Below are 13,891 nucleotides of genomic sequence, written 5' to 3'. Positions count from 1 at the left end.
GCTGTATCCAAGAATTACCATATACGCCCTCTTGCTGCACACAGTCTCACTATTATAAAAGGAGAGAGAAAGAGCTCCATATACTGCTCCAAAGTGTTCTTCATGGTATATTTTGAAGTTAAAAAGACAAAACATAGTACAATGTTCTGGGTTGGGGATTACAAATGGATTCTAGCAGTTAGGTAAATTCACTCCTACAGAATCCACAAAAAATGAGAATCAACTGTATTTGTAATTTGAATTAGATGTTACCATATTACACAAAAATCTGTAAGTTGTAGTCATTAGTGAGTATCTTTATATTTATTTATTTGGCTGCTGCAACATGTGGGGTCTAGATCTAGTTCCCTGACCAGGCATCAAACCCTGGGGGCCCTGCATTATCAACTTGGAGTCTTCGCCACTAGACCACCAGGGAAGTCCCCAGTGAGTGTCTTTACTGTGATGCTGAACTGTGCAGGTTGAGAAAATTCTATGAAAAACCAAAAAAGCTAATAACATATCTGATTAATACACATACCTGCATGGACTTTCTTCTGACATAAAGACAGCTTAGGGAGATTTGGAGGTAAAGGTCTTCGAAGAAGTTGTGGGTGTTTTTGCATTTTAATAATAAGCACTATTTGTCACAGCTATGGGTGAAGAACTTAAAAGTTTTTGAATATGTTTCAATTGTTGCTGAAAAATTCATTCGAATCCAGATTAAATCCTAATGAAAATCATTCCGTGCTAATACTATACTGAGTCCAAGCAGAATTCTGTAAAAGAAAAAGAGGGTAAGAAAAACAATTCCTTAAGTCTTATAGAAAGAATCTAGATAAAATTTTGGCTTATAATTAACACAAAATTTAAAAATACATAGACTATTACCAATCAGGACCATCTTAAAATTTCAAATGTTAACCAAAAATTCAATCTGGCAGTGTTACTTCAGCTAGTAAATACTTCTTTTCCAGAATGGTAGAAATGACACTCATTTTCTCTCCTACGTCCAAAATGTTATCAATTTATAAACTGGGGAAGAGTTTTTCGTCAAAAAAGGTGAGGAAGTCCCTCCATGGCCTCTGAAAATCCACAATATCTAACTCTTCACCAAAAAGTTGTTTTCTTTCTGTAATAATGACTTATTTTAAATTCAGTCACTACAGTTGGCCCGTAACTATTTAACCCCCAAATAAAATGCCTTCAATATAATGAGATTTTCTACAATCCCAGTCCCTATTAGTACTGTTTAGAAATGATGCCTGAAGATCGAACCAAATATTGTGTGCTTCGTCGTATCAAAGAGCCTAGTACATGGCTATTCCGTTGTCAGTCTAGACGGGTACGCTCCGGAGCACAAATGGCCTGCTTTATACCCCTCCAAAGATGACTTGGCACGCAAGCACTCACGATCTGTTTCCTGGTAGTACGTCCCACTTGATGCTGGTAATTTCCCGTTCTTATTTTTGGAAGAGGTGCCTGGAAAAGTTGGACCCCGATGCTATCCTTTAGGGCAATCAGCTGCTTTTCAAAACAATCAGCTTTTCCTTTTTTAATCTCCTCTTCTTGGGAACGGAGGCAGATTAAGGTGAAGTGAGGTCGCAGGTCTTCCGGCGGGATGCTGTCCCGAAAGAAAGCACTCACCCAGGTCACCTTCACCCGCCGGCCAGGTGGGGCCAAGCGGGCAAGTCTCCTAGCAACCAGAAGCCAATACCCACGTCCCTTCTGCCGGGCGCGCAGGCGCAGGAGGGAGGGCGGGGCCGGGCGGGGCGCGCACCCGCCCGCGGAGCCCCGCTCAGCTGGTCCCGCCCCAGCGGGCGGCGCTCGCGGAGCCCTCTAGCCTTCGTCGGCCGCTGTGCGCGACTGCAGGAGAAGCCCGCTCCACGTGCACCTGCTGTACGGAACCCCGTGGTGACGATCGTTATTACTGCTTTTATTCTTAATGACAGTGACCACTATCATGTATTTACTTTTCTCACTTGCAAGATGCTTAACTCGGGTATCTAGGGTCCGGGCTGGTGTTCTTTCGTCCTGCACTTCTGCGCAGCCTTAGTCGCCTGGCTGATTTTGCAGGGCTCCAGAATAGCGAGCATTCTGTTTCTGTTCTTTTAATGCAACCTGTTTTGTCTTCCTGATCCTTTAAAGTTCTTCGCTGAAGAGGAAACTTGTAGAAAGAAATAGGGCATAAAGGATCGAGCGGGCTTTGAAAGAAACCCATTTCTCACTGCCCTCGTTATTTATCCTGATTCATTTCGTGATTTGTGTCCTGGGTCGTGGTGTTGATGAACCTGCATGTCCAGTAATTGATACATCGTGTGTGTTTGCATGAATGTGCATACGTCTCTTTGGAGATTTGAGGGAAAAAGTGTGAGAGAGAAAATTCATTAGGCAGATGTGTGAATCCCAACTCAGAAAGTAAAGTAGATGGAGTTTCCTTCCAGTCTTGTGTTTTGTTGTGCTTTATTTTACAAGTGTAGGAACTTTAGTAACAGCTGTTGGAAGATGAGACTTGTGTGTAAATCTTTGTAACTTTAGGGATCTTTCAAGATTTTCTCCCTAACTACTCTTCCTTTTTCTCCGTAGGAACAAGCATACATTTTTAAATAGTCAATTTAAAAAAGTGGAAAAGTCAAAAAAGTATTTAATCAGATTCTGGGAAATATTCTGCACCTTCTTTTCCTTTGCATGTGGTTTCTTTTAATTTTAAAATAGCTATGTCCCGATTACACTGCTGCCCCAGACCATGAATTTATTCCATTTTTGTCTGTATCCACTGCATAGATGAAGTAGCTTCTCAGCAAGATGAGAGAGTTGACAATATGCAAATCTGATTTGCTAGATTTTATCTCAAGTAATATGTGTTGTGCATATTTTGTAAGTGTGAAAGATGTTTATATTTTTACCCATAAAAAAGGTTTATGTTCCAATAGATAGAGCAGGGTTCCTATCCTCTTGGGGCTTCCCTGGTGGTTCAGATAGTAAAGAATCTGCCTGCAATGCAGGAGATATGGGTTCCATCCCTGGGTCAGGAAGATCCCCTGGAGAAGAGAATGGCTACCCACTCCAGTATTCTTGCCTGGAGAATCCCATGGGCAGACGAGCTGTTGGGCTAGAGTCCATGGGGTGGCAAAGAGTTGGACTTGACTGAGAGACTTAACACTTGCACTTTTACCCCCTCTGTCCTCATAAAAGTTGTTTGAACTGCAAGAACTACTGAGATTAAGTTTTACCCACCAGTGCTTGGCCTTTGAAATTTATGCTTAGGATTGCATAGTCAAAAATCAAAGCGATATGCTTATCAATAGTTTTTTAAAAAATGCTTTGTCACACATGGAATCAGGCATCAGGCTTCATTGCCTGCAGATTTCTTCTAGCAAATACCAGGCAGAAACTAGGGCTGATTAATATGTAACCTCCAGAGGTGTGAATATTTTGTCTTCCACTGCTTCCTACTTCTGTTATTTAGCATGCAATGTTTAGGCAAATGAGATTGTGATTATGAAAATTAAATTCATGGTTTGGTGTTATATGTGTGTATATATACACACACACATATATATCAGTTTTTCTAACACAAATTATATGCTTTATCTATGGAAATGATATACAAGTGCACGCCAGATTTAGAAAGTACACATTACATTCAATTTGGGTTCTTTTATTATTTTTACTTAATTTATTAATTTAAAAAATTTTTTGGAGAGTATTGCTACCTCAATCTCATTTTCTCCTTGTTTTTGTTTAAATAATCATGTCTCTTTAAATAATACAACTCCCTCTTTGATTTTAAAGGCTTCCTTTACCTAATGTACAGTATAGGCAGCCTTTTGATTGTCCCATTAGCTTTGCAATTTGGCAGAACTGTGCGATGAAGCTTGACAAACTGAACCGCAACACTTTTAACAGATTGTGTTCAGGAGGCCACGGTAATGGTGAGTGCCAAGGTTGTGTACATCCTGCATTTTTTAAAAAGTGTTGCTAAAAATGAGATAAAAGCCTTATGCACAAGCAACCTTGTACACCCTGCAGGTAGTGCTATTGATTTTTCTAATGAGTGGGGGATACTTGGGGGATCTCAGATTTGCTATTGGTGAAAAGACTCAGTTTTGTTGGAATCGTGTAGAAACTGTTGGTAGAAATTTTCTCTGTTTTCTATATAAGGCTCTGTTAATTTGTTTTCCTTTTTAAAAGGATTGGAGGTTTCTGGAATAGTTTGGTCAGCGTAAATTTAATTTAGCATTTTACTTTATGGAAATAACGGCAGTGATTTTTATGTTTATGCTCGTATTAATTCTTAGAAGTTCTTTTAAAAAATGAATAGTTAATTTTGAGAGCACATTGGGTAAACCGTTAAGTCTCCAAGGTAAGCCAAGGCACAAAAATGCTTTTGAAAAGGAGGTATTTTCTTGACCTGAGTTTTTTATATATATACTAAAAAATGTCTTTACTCTTTTTATCAGTCACAGTGGCTTAAACATATACTTTTGTTTCATGTTCTTTCATTCTGCTTCATACAGAACAATTTTGTATTTTCTTAAATGTTAATAAAGATATTTTCAAGTAGCTTCTTTTTTTTAAACCTCTCCTATCTCACGGTAAAGAGTCTGCTTGCAATGCAGGAGACCTGGGTTCAATTCCTGGATGGGGAAGATCCCCTAAAGAAGGAAATGGCAACCTACTCCAGTATTCTTTTCCAGAAAATCCCATGGACGGAGGAGCCTGGTGGGTGCAGTCCATGGGGTTGCAAAGCGTTGGACACGACTGAACGACTAACACACACTAACACAAACACGTCTTGTTGCACAAGCAAAAACTTCATTTCTGTTCTTAATTTTTAACCAGTTATTTATTTATTTAGTTAGTTATTTATTTCTTGTTGTCTTTCAGGATGATAGTCCTGGGATTTTTTTTTTCCAAAAAAATTATTAATAAGGGAAGGTCATACAACCTGCCAGAGAAGGCACTGGCACCCCACTCCAGTACTTTTGCCTAGAAAATCCCATGGACGGAGGAGCCTGGTGGGCTGCAGACCATGGGGTCGCTAGAGTTGGACACGACTGAGCGACTTCATTTCACTTTTCAGTTTCATGAATTGGAGAAGGAAATGGCAACCCACTCCAGTGTTCTTGCCTGGAGAATCCCAGGGACGGGAAGCTTGGCGGGCTGCCCTCTATGGGGTCGCACAGAGTTGGACACGACTGAAGCGACGCAGCAGCAGCAGCAGCATACAACCTGCATCACAGAATAAAAAAAAAAAATCCCAAACGTAATGAAAGAACAATGTCTATCTGTTTTAAAAGCACATTCATGAATTCAGCCATTCATTCCAGAATGATTTATTGGAAATTATGCGTAAAGCTCTTTTCTAGGTGCTCAACTTTAAACTTTAAGAAAACAACAGGTGATTCACTGGGAAGCTTTATAATTTTAGACATTAAAATGACATTTTAAATCTTTTCAAAGGCTTTATTTATATATAGTTATGACAACTTGAAGTTTTTAAATTTTCAAACATTTTTTATTACGTTGGTCAGGTAGAATAATGTTATTTAGTCACACTACCTGGAATACTCAGAAAGACTTCCGTATTTCCTTAGTTTCAGTGATTGTTTTAGGTTATCTGTGACCTGCTGATATTGTGCGTGCGTGCACGTGTTGCACGCATGCTCAGTCGTGCCTGACTCTTTGCAGCCCCGTGGACTGTAGCCCGCCAGGCTCCTCTGTCCATGGGATTCTCCAGGCAAGAAAATTGGAGTGGGTTGCCATTTCCTTCTCCAGGGGATATTCCTGACCCAGGGAGCGAACCTGTGTCTTCTATTGTTCCGGTATTGGCATGCAGATTCTTTACCACTGAGCTACCTGGCAAGCCCTTCAGATGATATTAGGCATCTGTATATGTTGTATGATTGTGTCCTTCACCAGAAAAAGGTAAATAATATTTGTTTCCTTAACATTAAGTTGACTAAGCATTGTCTTTCATTCTGTGAGTGATGAAATGTTGATGGTGGTTACTTACCATGTGGAAGGGACTCGTCTAAGTGTTGATTTTATGTTGTATATTACCCCAGAGTTCTCATGTTAATTGAAAATTGTGTTATCTGCATCAAGTCTCAACCAAAAGCAGCATAGCTCAGCTCTGCTGTGTTCAGATCCCTGGCCACCGCTTGATAACTCTATGCCCTTGATCCAGCTACTCAACCCCTCTAACCTCCTGTGGTTTCTTCACCTATAAAATTGGGGTAAAATGGTACCTGACTCAGCGTATTGTGAGGATTTAAAGAGAGAACTGGGTCAAGGGACTTAAGTTCTTGCAGGGTAGAATTGAGTTCTCATTAGATGCTAGTGATTAAAAACAAATGGCTCGGATTTCCCGTCTGTGTTGTCCCTGCTTTATGTGATTATAGTTGATGTTAACTGAAGTTATTTGGAGGGTTCAAGGGTGACTCCTGGGCAGTTATCCATAAAATATCACACTTGGTGTGCTAACATCTCTGATACGTTGGTGAAAGAGGCATGCAGTTCTCAGGTCGTTAACCAATGCTCCGGGCAGGGCCCTCTGTTCTGTCATTGGTCTGTATGCCCCTCTGGGCTGTGGAGCAACCGTGGGACAGCTCGTGCCTGACAATATCCTGGTGCAGGGCGTGCCTTGACCCGTGTCGTTCAGGTGAGGAGTCCGTGAGTCGCCATCCACATGGATGGAACTGGACCTAATCCATGATGGATGTCAACCAGTGACCCAGAGATGAAAGCTGCCTTGTTCTCCGTGTCCTCCAGCCCAGCTGGCGAGCCAGACAAAAGTGAAAAAGCCCAAAAGAGCTGCAGAGTGACCCTCTTTGGAATTGCTAGAGGGAAAGATGTTCTGAAAGCATATATTTTTCTGTTTTTTTTTTTTTTTCTCTAATGTGCGCTCCGGACTTTGGGAGAACAATCTACTGATTCCTTGGGACCTTCTAGGGTTTTGTACCAAACTTCAAAGGCACATGCAGTTCCCATGAGGTGTAGAAGTTCCTTGCTCTTGGTTCAGTCCTCAAAAAAAGACGTCTAGCATTTAGATCCGTAGGTGAGCAGAAATGCTTTGTAATGAACTTACTCTTCATTCTAAGGCAAGTAGCAATTTATGATCATAAACAGTAAATATGGTGGATTCGTTTTTCAAACCTATCGTTCTGTTTTATGCCCTTGGTCCTAAGTGTTGTTGATTAGTTGCTAAGTTGTATCGGACTCGTGATCCCATGGGTTGCAGCCCAGCAGGCTGCTACGTCCATGGAATTCTCCAGGCAAGAATACTGGAGTGGGTTGCCATTTCCTTCTCCAGGGGGTCTTCCTGACCCAGGGGTCGTACTCACATCTCTTGCATTGGCAGGATTCTTTACCACTGAGCCACCAGTGAAGCCATATTATGCCATCTGTCCTAAGTTGCGTGGCTTAAATTGTGTGCGGGGACCGTGGGTAGGCAAGAGCACCGGTTGCCTGGACCTGTTGTGGTGCTTGATATGCTCTGTGTTGGTGAAGAACTTTTCACTTGTTACACCACAACTGGTCACACAGAACCATCCCTTTTATTTCAGTATCATACAGCAAGTTTGCTTTTGACAGTTCAAGATTTACAACAGTCTCAATCACCCCACCTTTATGCTTTCTTTTAAAGATTTTTTTTTTTTTTTGATGTGGACCGTTTTTAAAGTCTCTGTTGAATTTGTTATACTATTGCTTCTATGCTTTGGTTTGTTGGCGGTAAGGTACATGGGATCTTCGCTCCTGGAAGTTTTGATGTCGAACGTTGTATCAGGATTGAAATCCATGAGTCCCAGGACGTTGCTCTTTTCCTCACCCTGTTCCTTCGTTTCCTCCACCCTGCCAGTTATTCCAGGTGAACCAATACCCTCCAATGGGAGAGATATGGAGTCCAGCTCTGCTCAGGGGCTTTAGGGAAGACAGATTATGGGGCTTTATTCTTCCCTCCACTGCAATTCCAAGCAAAGAAACTACTCTTTTAATCTGTTTGACATGTTAATATATGGCTCTTCTTAAGACTTGCTTTAGAGAAGAGGTTCCGTAACTACAAGAGATTTTCAGCCAACCACCAAATAGCATGAGAGTAAGTCTGTGCTCCTGCTTCTCGTTAGAGGGTACCTTGTCCTGAGTCATGGAGACCTTGCATGCCATTTCTGGTGGGGTACTTCCCTTGCACCCAGGAACCCCGCACCCCCATCACTCCCCAAACCACCTGTATCAGACCCATCCGGAGATACTTTTAGTCACTTCTTCTTCCAACAACATCTAAGGAAACCAGACCATCCCCTTCTTCCCAAACCCAGACTCCCTACATTGCAAACGACTGCTTCCAGAGAGGATTTGTACCTTTGCATATCACTTTGCCCAAGTGATCCCTTTGGGGAGGAGAAAAAAACATCTCCTCACTTTCGGTCTCTGCTTCTTCTCAGCACATAGTTGTGAGGCACTTGATGTCCCCAGTGAAGGGAGATGGGGTCAGTGAGGAGCTAAGGTGAGCCACCACAGTGATTGAAAGTGGAACCACGCGTGTAACAAATCCGGCTTGCCACCATTTGCATAGTAGGAATTATTTCGTTAGGAACAAGAAGGACCGGTTTTGCTAATCTCGTCCTGTGAGCTGTAAGAAGAGATTACAGCTCTTAATGAATTAGAGCAGCTGTAATTTTTAGACCCACACCTGAGGACTAGACTTGGTCCAAAGTGTTTTTAATACATGCATTTTGGGAATTCCATGGTGATCCAGTGGTTAAAACTCTACACTTTCACTGCGGGGGATAGAAGTTCAATCCCTGGTCATGGAACTAAGATCCCACAAGGCATGTAGTCTGGCAAAAAAAAAAAAAAATTATTTTATTTATTTATTATTTTCAAGAGGAAAAAGTCATTTTCAGAGAGAAGTGTTTTCTATAACATGTGGAAGTATTAGAACACTGAATGCTTCAAGAACTTGCTCTAGTTGTGAAAGGTATGTCTATGAAGAGGTTAGAATTTTTCTGAGTTAACCATTTGTGGCTGGAGGATGAGGCAGCCTCAGAGGGAAGGACTTTGGTTAAATGCAAGTGAGGACTGTGTCTCCTGCTTGACCTCTAGGACTCCCCCAGATGACCTCTGCCCTTCAGGAACATCTGCACAGAGATGAACAGGCACCTCTCTGCCAGGTGCCTCATAGTGCCTCTCTTAGAAAGGACAGGCTTTTGAAGGGGTCTGGGTGAAGCACAGGAAGTTGGAAGTACCACAGCCCCAATCAGAGATAAGATCAAGATCCTGTCTCCTAAAACAGTAAATTGCCCTTTATAGGGTTTTATACATTGTTTTTTAAACAATGGGTATGTTTGTTGAATGTGCGATGGTGAAATAAGAAATACCTTTACTGAGTCACTCTAGGACAGCTCCATCCTCAGTCTCCATAGGAAGAGCCATTAGAACTGTTGGGATGGTTGTCATCTGTGTTATCCATCTAGAAATTTTCTAAAACTGAACTGGGACTCAGGGGACTATTCCTGCCTCCCATGGTCTTCTTCTGAGAACCTGTTTCCTCACCTCTAAGCCTCCTTCCATATTCATGCTCTGAGGTTCTATGACTAATTTACATTCATGAGCTGTTATTGATCAATTAATCAATAGGTGTGTGTGTGCATGGTCAGTCACTTCAGTTGTGTCCAACTCTTTTGACGCTATGGACTGTAGCCCACCAGGCTCCTCTGTCCATGGGATTCTCCAGGCAAGAATACTGGAGTGGGTTGCCATGCCCTCCTCCAAGGGATCTTCCTGACCCAGAGATTGAACCTGAGTGTCCTGTGTCTTCTTCATCACAGGAGAATTATTCACTGCTGAGCCTCCAGGGAATCCCCAATTAGCATGTGTAGCTAAATAATTATTGAATATGTTAATACTTTCCAGCATTGACCAGTATTTTCCAATATTCAATTCAGTTATACCAACATTGGTATATTTCCATATACTAGTCTTAGAGTAAGAATGTCTATAAATCTATTTGATTTTCAGGTATTAGACTGGGTAATGTTATTTGCCATTAAATAACATCTGTTAAGCTTTGGTGGATGGAAGCACTTGAGTTTGATATGTCTGTGATTTAATGAACAAAATATGTGCCTGCTTGATGGATTTTGATCAGCGGCTCTTCCAACTTTCATATTTTTAATTGAATGTTTTAATTACAAACTGATTAATGCTTATTGGGAAAAAATAATACAGAAGGATAGAAAATAAATGTCTTCTCTGCCTTCTCCCCAATCCTAAATGTTTGGTGTGTATAATAATCTAGAATTTATATATATATATATGATGTATATAATATATAACTTTTATGTGAAGAGATTATATTATCTATAGTATTTGGTAACTTAATTTTTTTCACCTGATATTTTATCTCAGCCATCTTATGGGACAGTACAGACCTACTTTACTTTTTCCAATCCCAGCCTTTGATTTTTCAGGCTCAGGAGTCATGAAATTAATGTATGTTTATTGTCGAAAAATCAATTATACAGATTTAAAAAGAGAGAGGAAAAATTTCCTGTAATTCTTTCAAATAGCGATAACTACTGTTAACAGTTTGATATGATGTAGATAATTAACAGTATTTTATATACATGTACACACACACATATATATATTTAAATTTTAAAATATTCTGCCCCATTGCTATTTTATAACCTTACTGTTCTCTCAAAAATGTGAGAATTTTTTTCCATATTATATATTCCCTATTTGTCTTCTAGAAGTCTTGATTTAAGCACCCACCAGTTGTATGTAAGAATATTTATTTTCCTTCAGTCTAACTGATCCTGGGAATTCATCAATTTGTTAATCTTTGCTACGCTAATAGGTGGGAAGTAATATCTTATTTTAATTAGCATATGATTGTTAATGAGCTTAAACATCTTTTTCTCTGTTTATTACTGTTTTCTATTATAAATGACTTCTTCTAGTGTCTTGCCTACGTTTATATTTTAGTATTTGTTGTTCCCCCTGATGATTTTGAAGGGATCTTTGTGTGTGTGTGTGTGTGTGTATACCTAATGTACCCAGTTTATCTACCTCAGCTATTTAAGATGAGATATTATGTATATTTGGGCCCCAAAGCCAAACAAGCATGGTTTGAGTACCATCTCCACCATTTACTAGCTGTATAACTTTGATCAAGTTTCTCAACGATCTGGCTGTTAATGTTCACATCTGTAAAACTGAGACAGTAATGGTGCCTCCCCTACGTGGAGTTATTGTGAGAATTAAATGAGAATGTCCTCAAAACTGACACCCATTCTCCAGAACTAGAAAATCTACACCTTAGCCAATGAAGTGTCAAGGAAGTGGACCATTAGGCTGGGCAAGAAGTACATGAATATTGCAAAGTAGTCTCTCATGGACTTATTTTTTAAGGATGCAAGGAAATGATTCATCAAGATGATATGCCAAGATCAGACTGTCTGTACCAAACAACATAACTTCTAAATGCATGAAAAAAAAATCGACCAAGTTACAAGGAGATGTTATTGATAAATTCACTTCTAAAATGGGGATCTTTTAAAAACACATTTCTCAGTAACTAAGAGCTTGAGCAAACAAAAGATTACTAAGGATATAGAAGAATTGAACAACCCAACTGATGTTTGATCAGACAGGCATTTATAGATAACTGTATCCAGTAATCAGAAAACACACAGTGTCTTCAGTACACAAGAAACATTGACCAAGATTGATGCCTCAGTTCAGTTCAGTTCAGTCACTCAGTTGTGTCCGACTCTTTTCAATCCCATGAATTGCAGCATGCCAGGCCTCCCTGTCCATCACCAACTCCCGGAGTTCACTCAAATTCATGTCCATCAAGTCAGTGATGCCATCCAGCCACCTCATCCTCTGTCGTCCCCTTCTCCTCCTGCACCCAATCCCTCCCAGCATCAGGGTCTTTTCCAATGAGTCAACTCTTCGCATGAGGTGGCCAAAGTATTGGAGTTTCAGCTTTAGCATCAGTCCTTCCAATGAACACCCAGGACTGATCTCCTTTAGAATGGACTGGTTGGGTCTCCTTGCAGTCCAAGGGACTCTCAAGAGTCTTCTCCAACACCACAGTTCAAAAGCATCAATTCTTTGGCACTCAGCTTTCTTCACAGTCCAACTCTCACATCCATACATGACTGCTGGAAAAACCATAGCCTTGACTAGATGGACCTTTGTTGGCAAAGTTATATCTCTGCTTTTCAATATACTATCTAGGTTGGTCATAACTTTCCTTCCAAGGAGTAAGCATCTTTTAATTTCATGGCTGCAATCACCATCTCTGCTGCTGCTGCTGCTGCTGCTGCTAAGTAGCATCAGTCGTGTCCAACTCTGTGCGACCCCATAGACGGCAGCCCAACAGGCTCCCCCGTCCCTGGGATTCTCCAGGCAAGAATACTGGAGTGGGTTGCCATTTCCTTCTCCAATCCATGAAAGTGAAAAGTGAAAGTGAAGTAGCTCAGTCATGTCCAACACTTAGCGACCCTATGGACTGTAGGCTCCTCCATCCATGGGATTCTCCAGGCAAGAGTACTGGAGTGGGGTGCCATTGCCTTCTCCGACCATCCCTACTTGGCCATAAAGAAAATCTCAGCAAGTTCTAAAGGAATATTTTGCAAGTGTCTTAGTCTTTTCTAGCTGCTATAGCAAAAATACCACAGACTGGGTGCCTAGTAAACATCTATTTCTCATAGTTCTGGGAGCGGGAAAATCTAAGATCTAGGCACCAGCAGATTCGGTGTCTGACGAAGCCCATTTTCTGTTCCATAAGTGACTGTCTTCTTGTGCCTTTACATGATGGCATGATGGAAGAGACAAGGGCACTCTCCAGGTTTCTTTTATAAGGGCACTAATCCCATTCATGAGGGTTCCACCCAGAGACCTCACCTCCAGAACCATCACCCTGGAGATTAGGTTTCAACATACAAGTTTTGAAGGGACATGGAAATTCAATTTATGATGGAGTTCTCCTAGTTTGGCTAGAGAGAAGTTGGGTAGGTAAGGCTGAAAATGTAAGTCTGGGAGAGACTTAAATATTAGGATCCTGACAGGCAGTAGGGAGTGACTAAAAGACTTGGAGCTGGGAATCCATGGTATCGGCATTAAGAAACGCATCTGGAATTGAGGCCAGCTTCCTCCCATAATTTTCAAGAGCTAATGAGAAAGAACCAGCTCCAAGTAAATCATGAGTTCATGTAAAGTGAAGGCCAAGCGATGCCATTGAAGGCTGCAGTAGGTCAAAGAAAGTGAAGCGGGAAAAATGAGAACACAGAAGACAATGTGAGTGGTGAACACAAAAGGGCCGCACCACAGGGGAGCGGCACCACGTTCATGAGGCGATTTGATTCCAGAAAATCACCACTAGCCTCATTAAAATGCTTAATTTGATTTGGTTCTTATTGTTTTGAATTTCATTTTAACCTGATTTTGGATTTATATTTTAGGAATCTAATGGCATACGCAGTTTATGCCAAGTTTTATGTTTGCTTTTTAATAAAGATAAAGACAACTCGCAAAGTTTGGGATCATTTTTTCCAGATTTTTATTCATGTTAGGGAAATTCTGGTCTAGTTGCTGCCATTCATTTTACAGTTATGTAGAATGAAGTGCAGAATGGTGACTAATAATAATGCTGCTGCTGCTGCGTCGATTCAGTCGTGTCCGACTCTGTGCGACCCCATGGACTGCAGCCTACCAGGCTCCTCCGTCCATGGGATTTTCTAGGCAAAAGTACTGGAGTGGGGTGCCATTGCCTTCTCTAGACTAATAATAATAGTAACCATAATGAAGATTGTTAGCTATGACTTTGTTCGGTGCATATGCTGTGTATTGTTCATTTTGCTAAATTCGCTCTGTGCATCTCTTCGTGTAGCTT

General features: G+C 40.9%; 2 protein-coding genes across 5 annotated transcripts in view; one reads left to right on the top strand and one right to left on the bottom strand.

Annotated features, from left to right (window-relative positions):
• LRRC63 (leucine rich repeat containing 63) overlaps positions 1-1,794 on the bottom strand; it is a 34,189-nt gene extending 32,395 nt beyond the window's left edge. For 2 of the 4 annotated variants that reach the window (XM_086328941.1, XM_086328943.1), the window contains exons 1-2: positions 1,393-1,794; positions 521-758 (exon numbers count right to left, since the gene is read on the bottom strand). In XM_086328941.1, the coding sequence (XP_086185067.1) occupies positions 521-605 (85 nt within the window). In that variant the 5' untranslated portion in view covers positions 606-758; positions 1,393-1,794. The remainder of the gene's footprint in view (positions 1-520; positions 759-1,392) is intronic. The other 2 variants (XM_086328942.1, XM_086328944.1) reach the window with 1 other exon arrangement.
• The window catches only part of LCP1 (lymphocyte cytosolic protein 1), a 107,948-nt gene continuing 95,777 nt past the window's right edge, over positions 1,721-13,891 (top strand). Inside the window, exon 1 of the mRNA XM_086328940.1 lies at positions 1,721-1,878. The gene's annotated coding sequence lies outside the window, so the exon portion shown is untranslated. The remainder of the gene's footprint in view (positions 1,879-13,891) is intronic.

The sequence above is a fragment of the Bos grunniens genome, chromosome 12 (genome assembly GCF_055505025.1).
Source record: "Bos grunniens cultivar Pamir isolate PY7600 chromosome 12, Bosgru_T2T1.0, whole genome shotgun sequence".
Taxonomy (NCBI): domain Eukaryota; kingdom Metazoa; phylum Chordata; class Mammalia; order Artiodactyla; family Bovidae; genus Bos; species Bos grunniens.
Note: the sequence above shows the minus strand (reverse complement) of the source record. Positions and strands in the feature narration are given on the sequence as shown.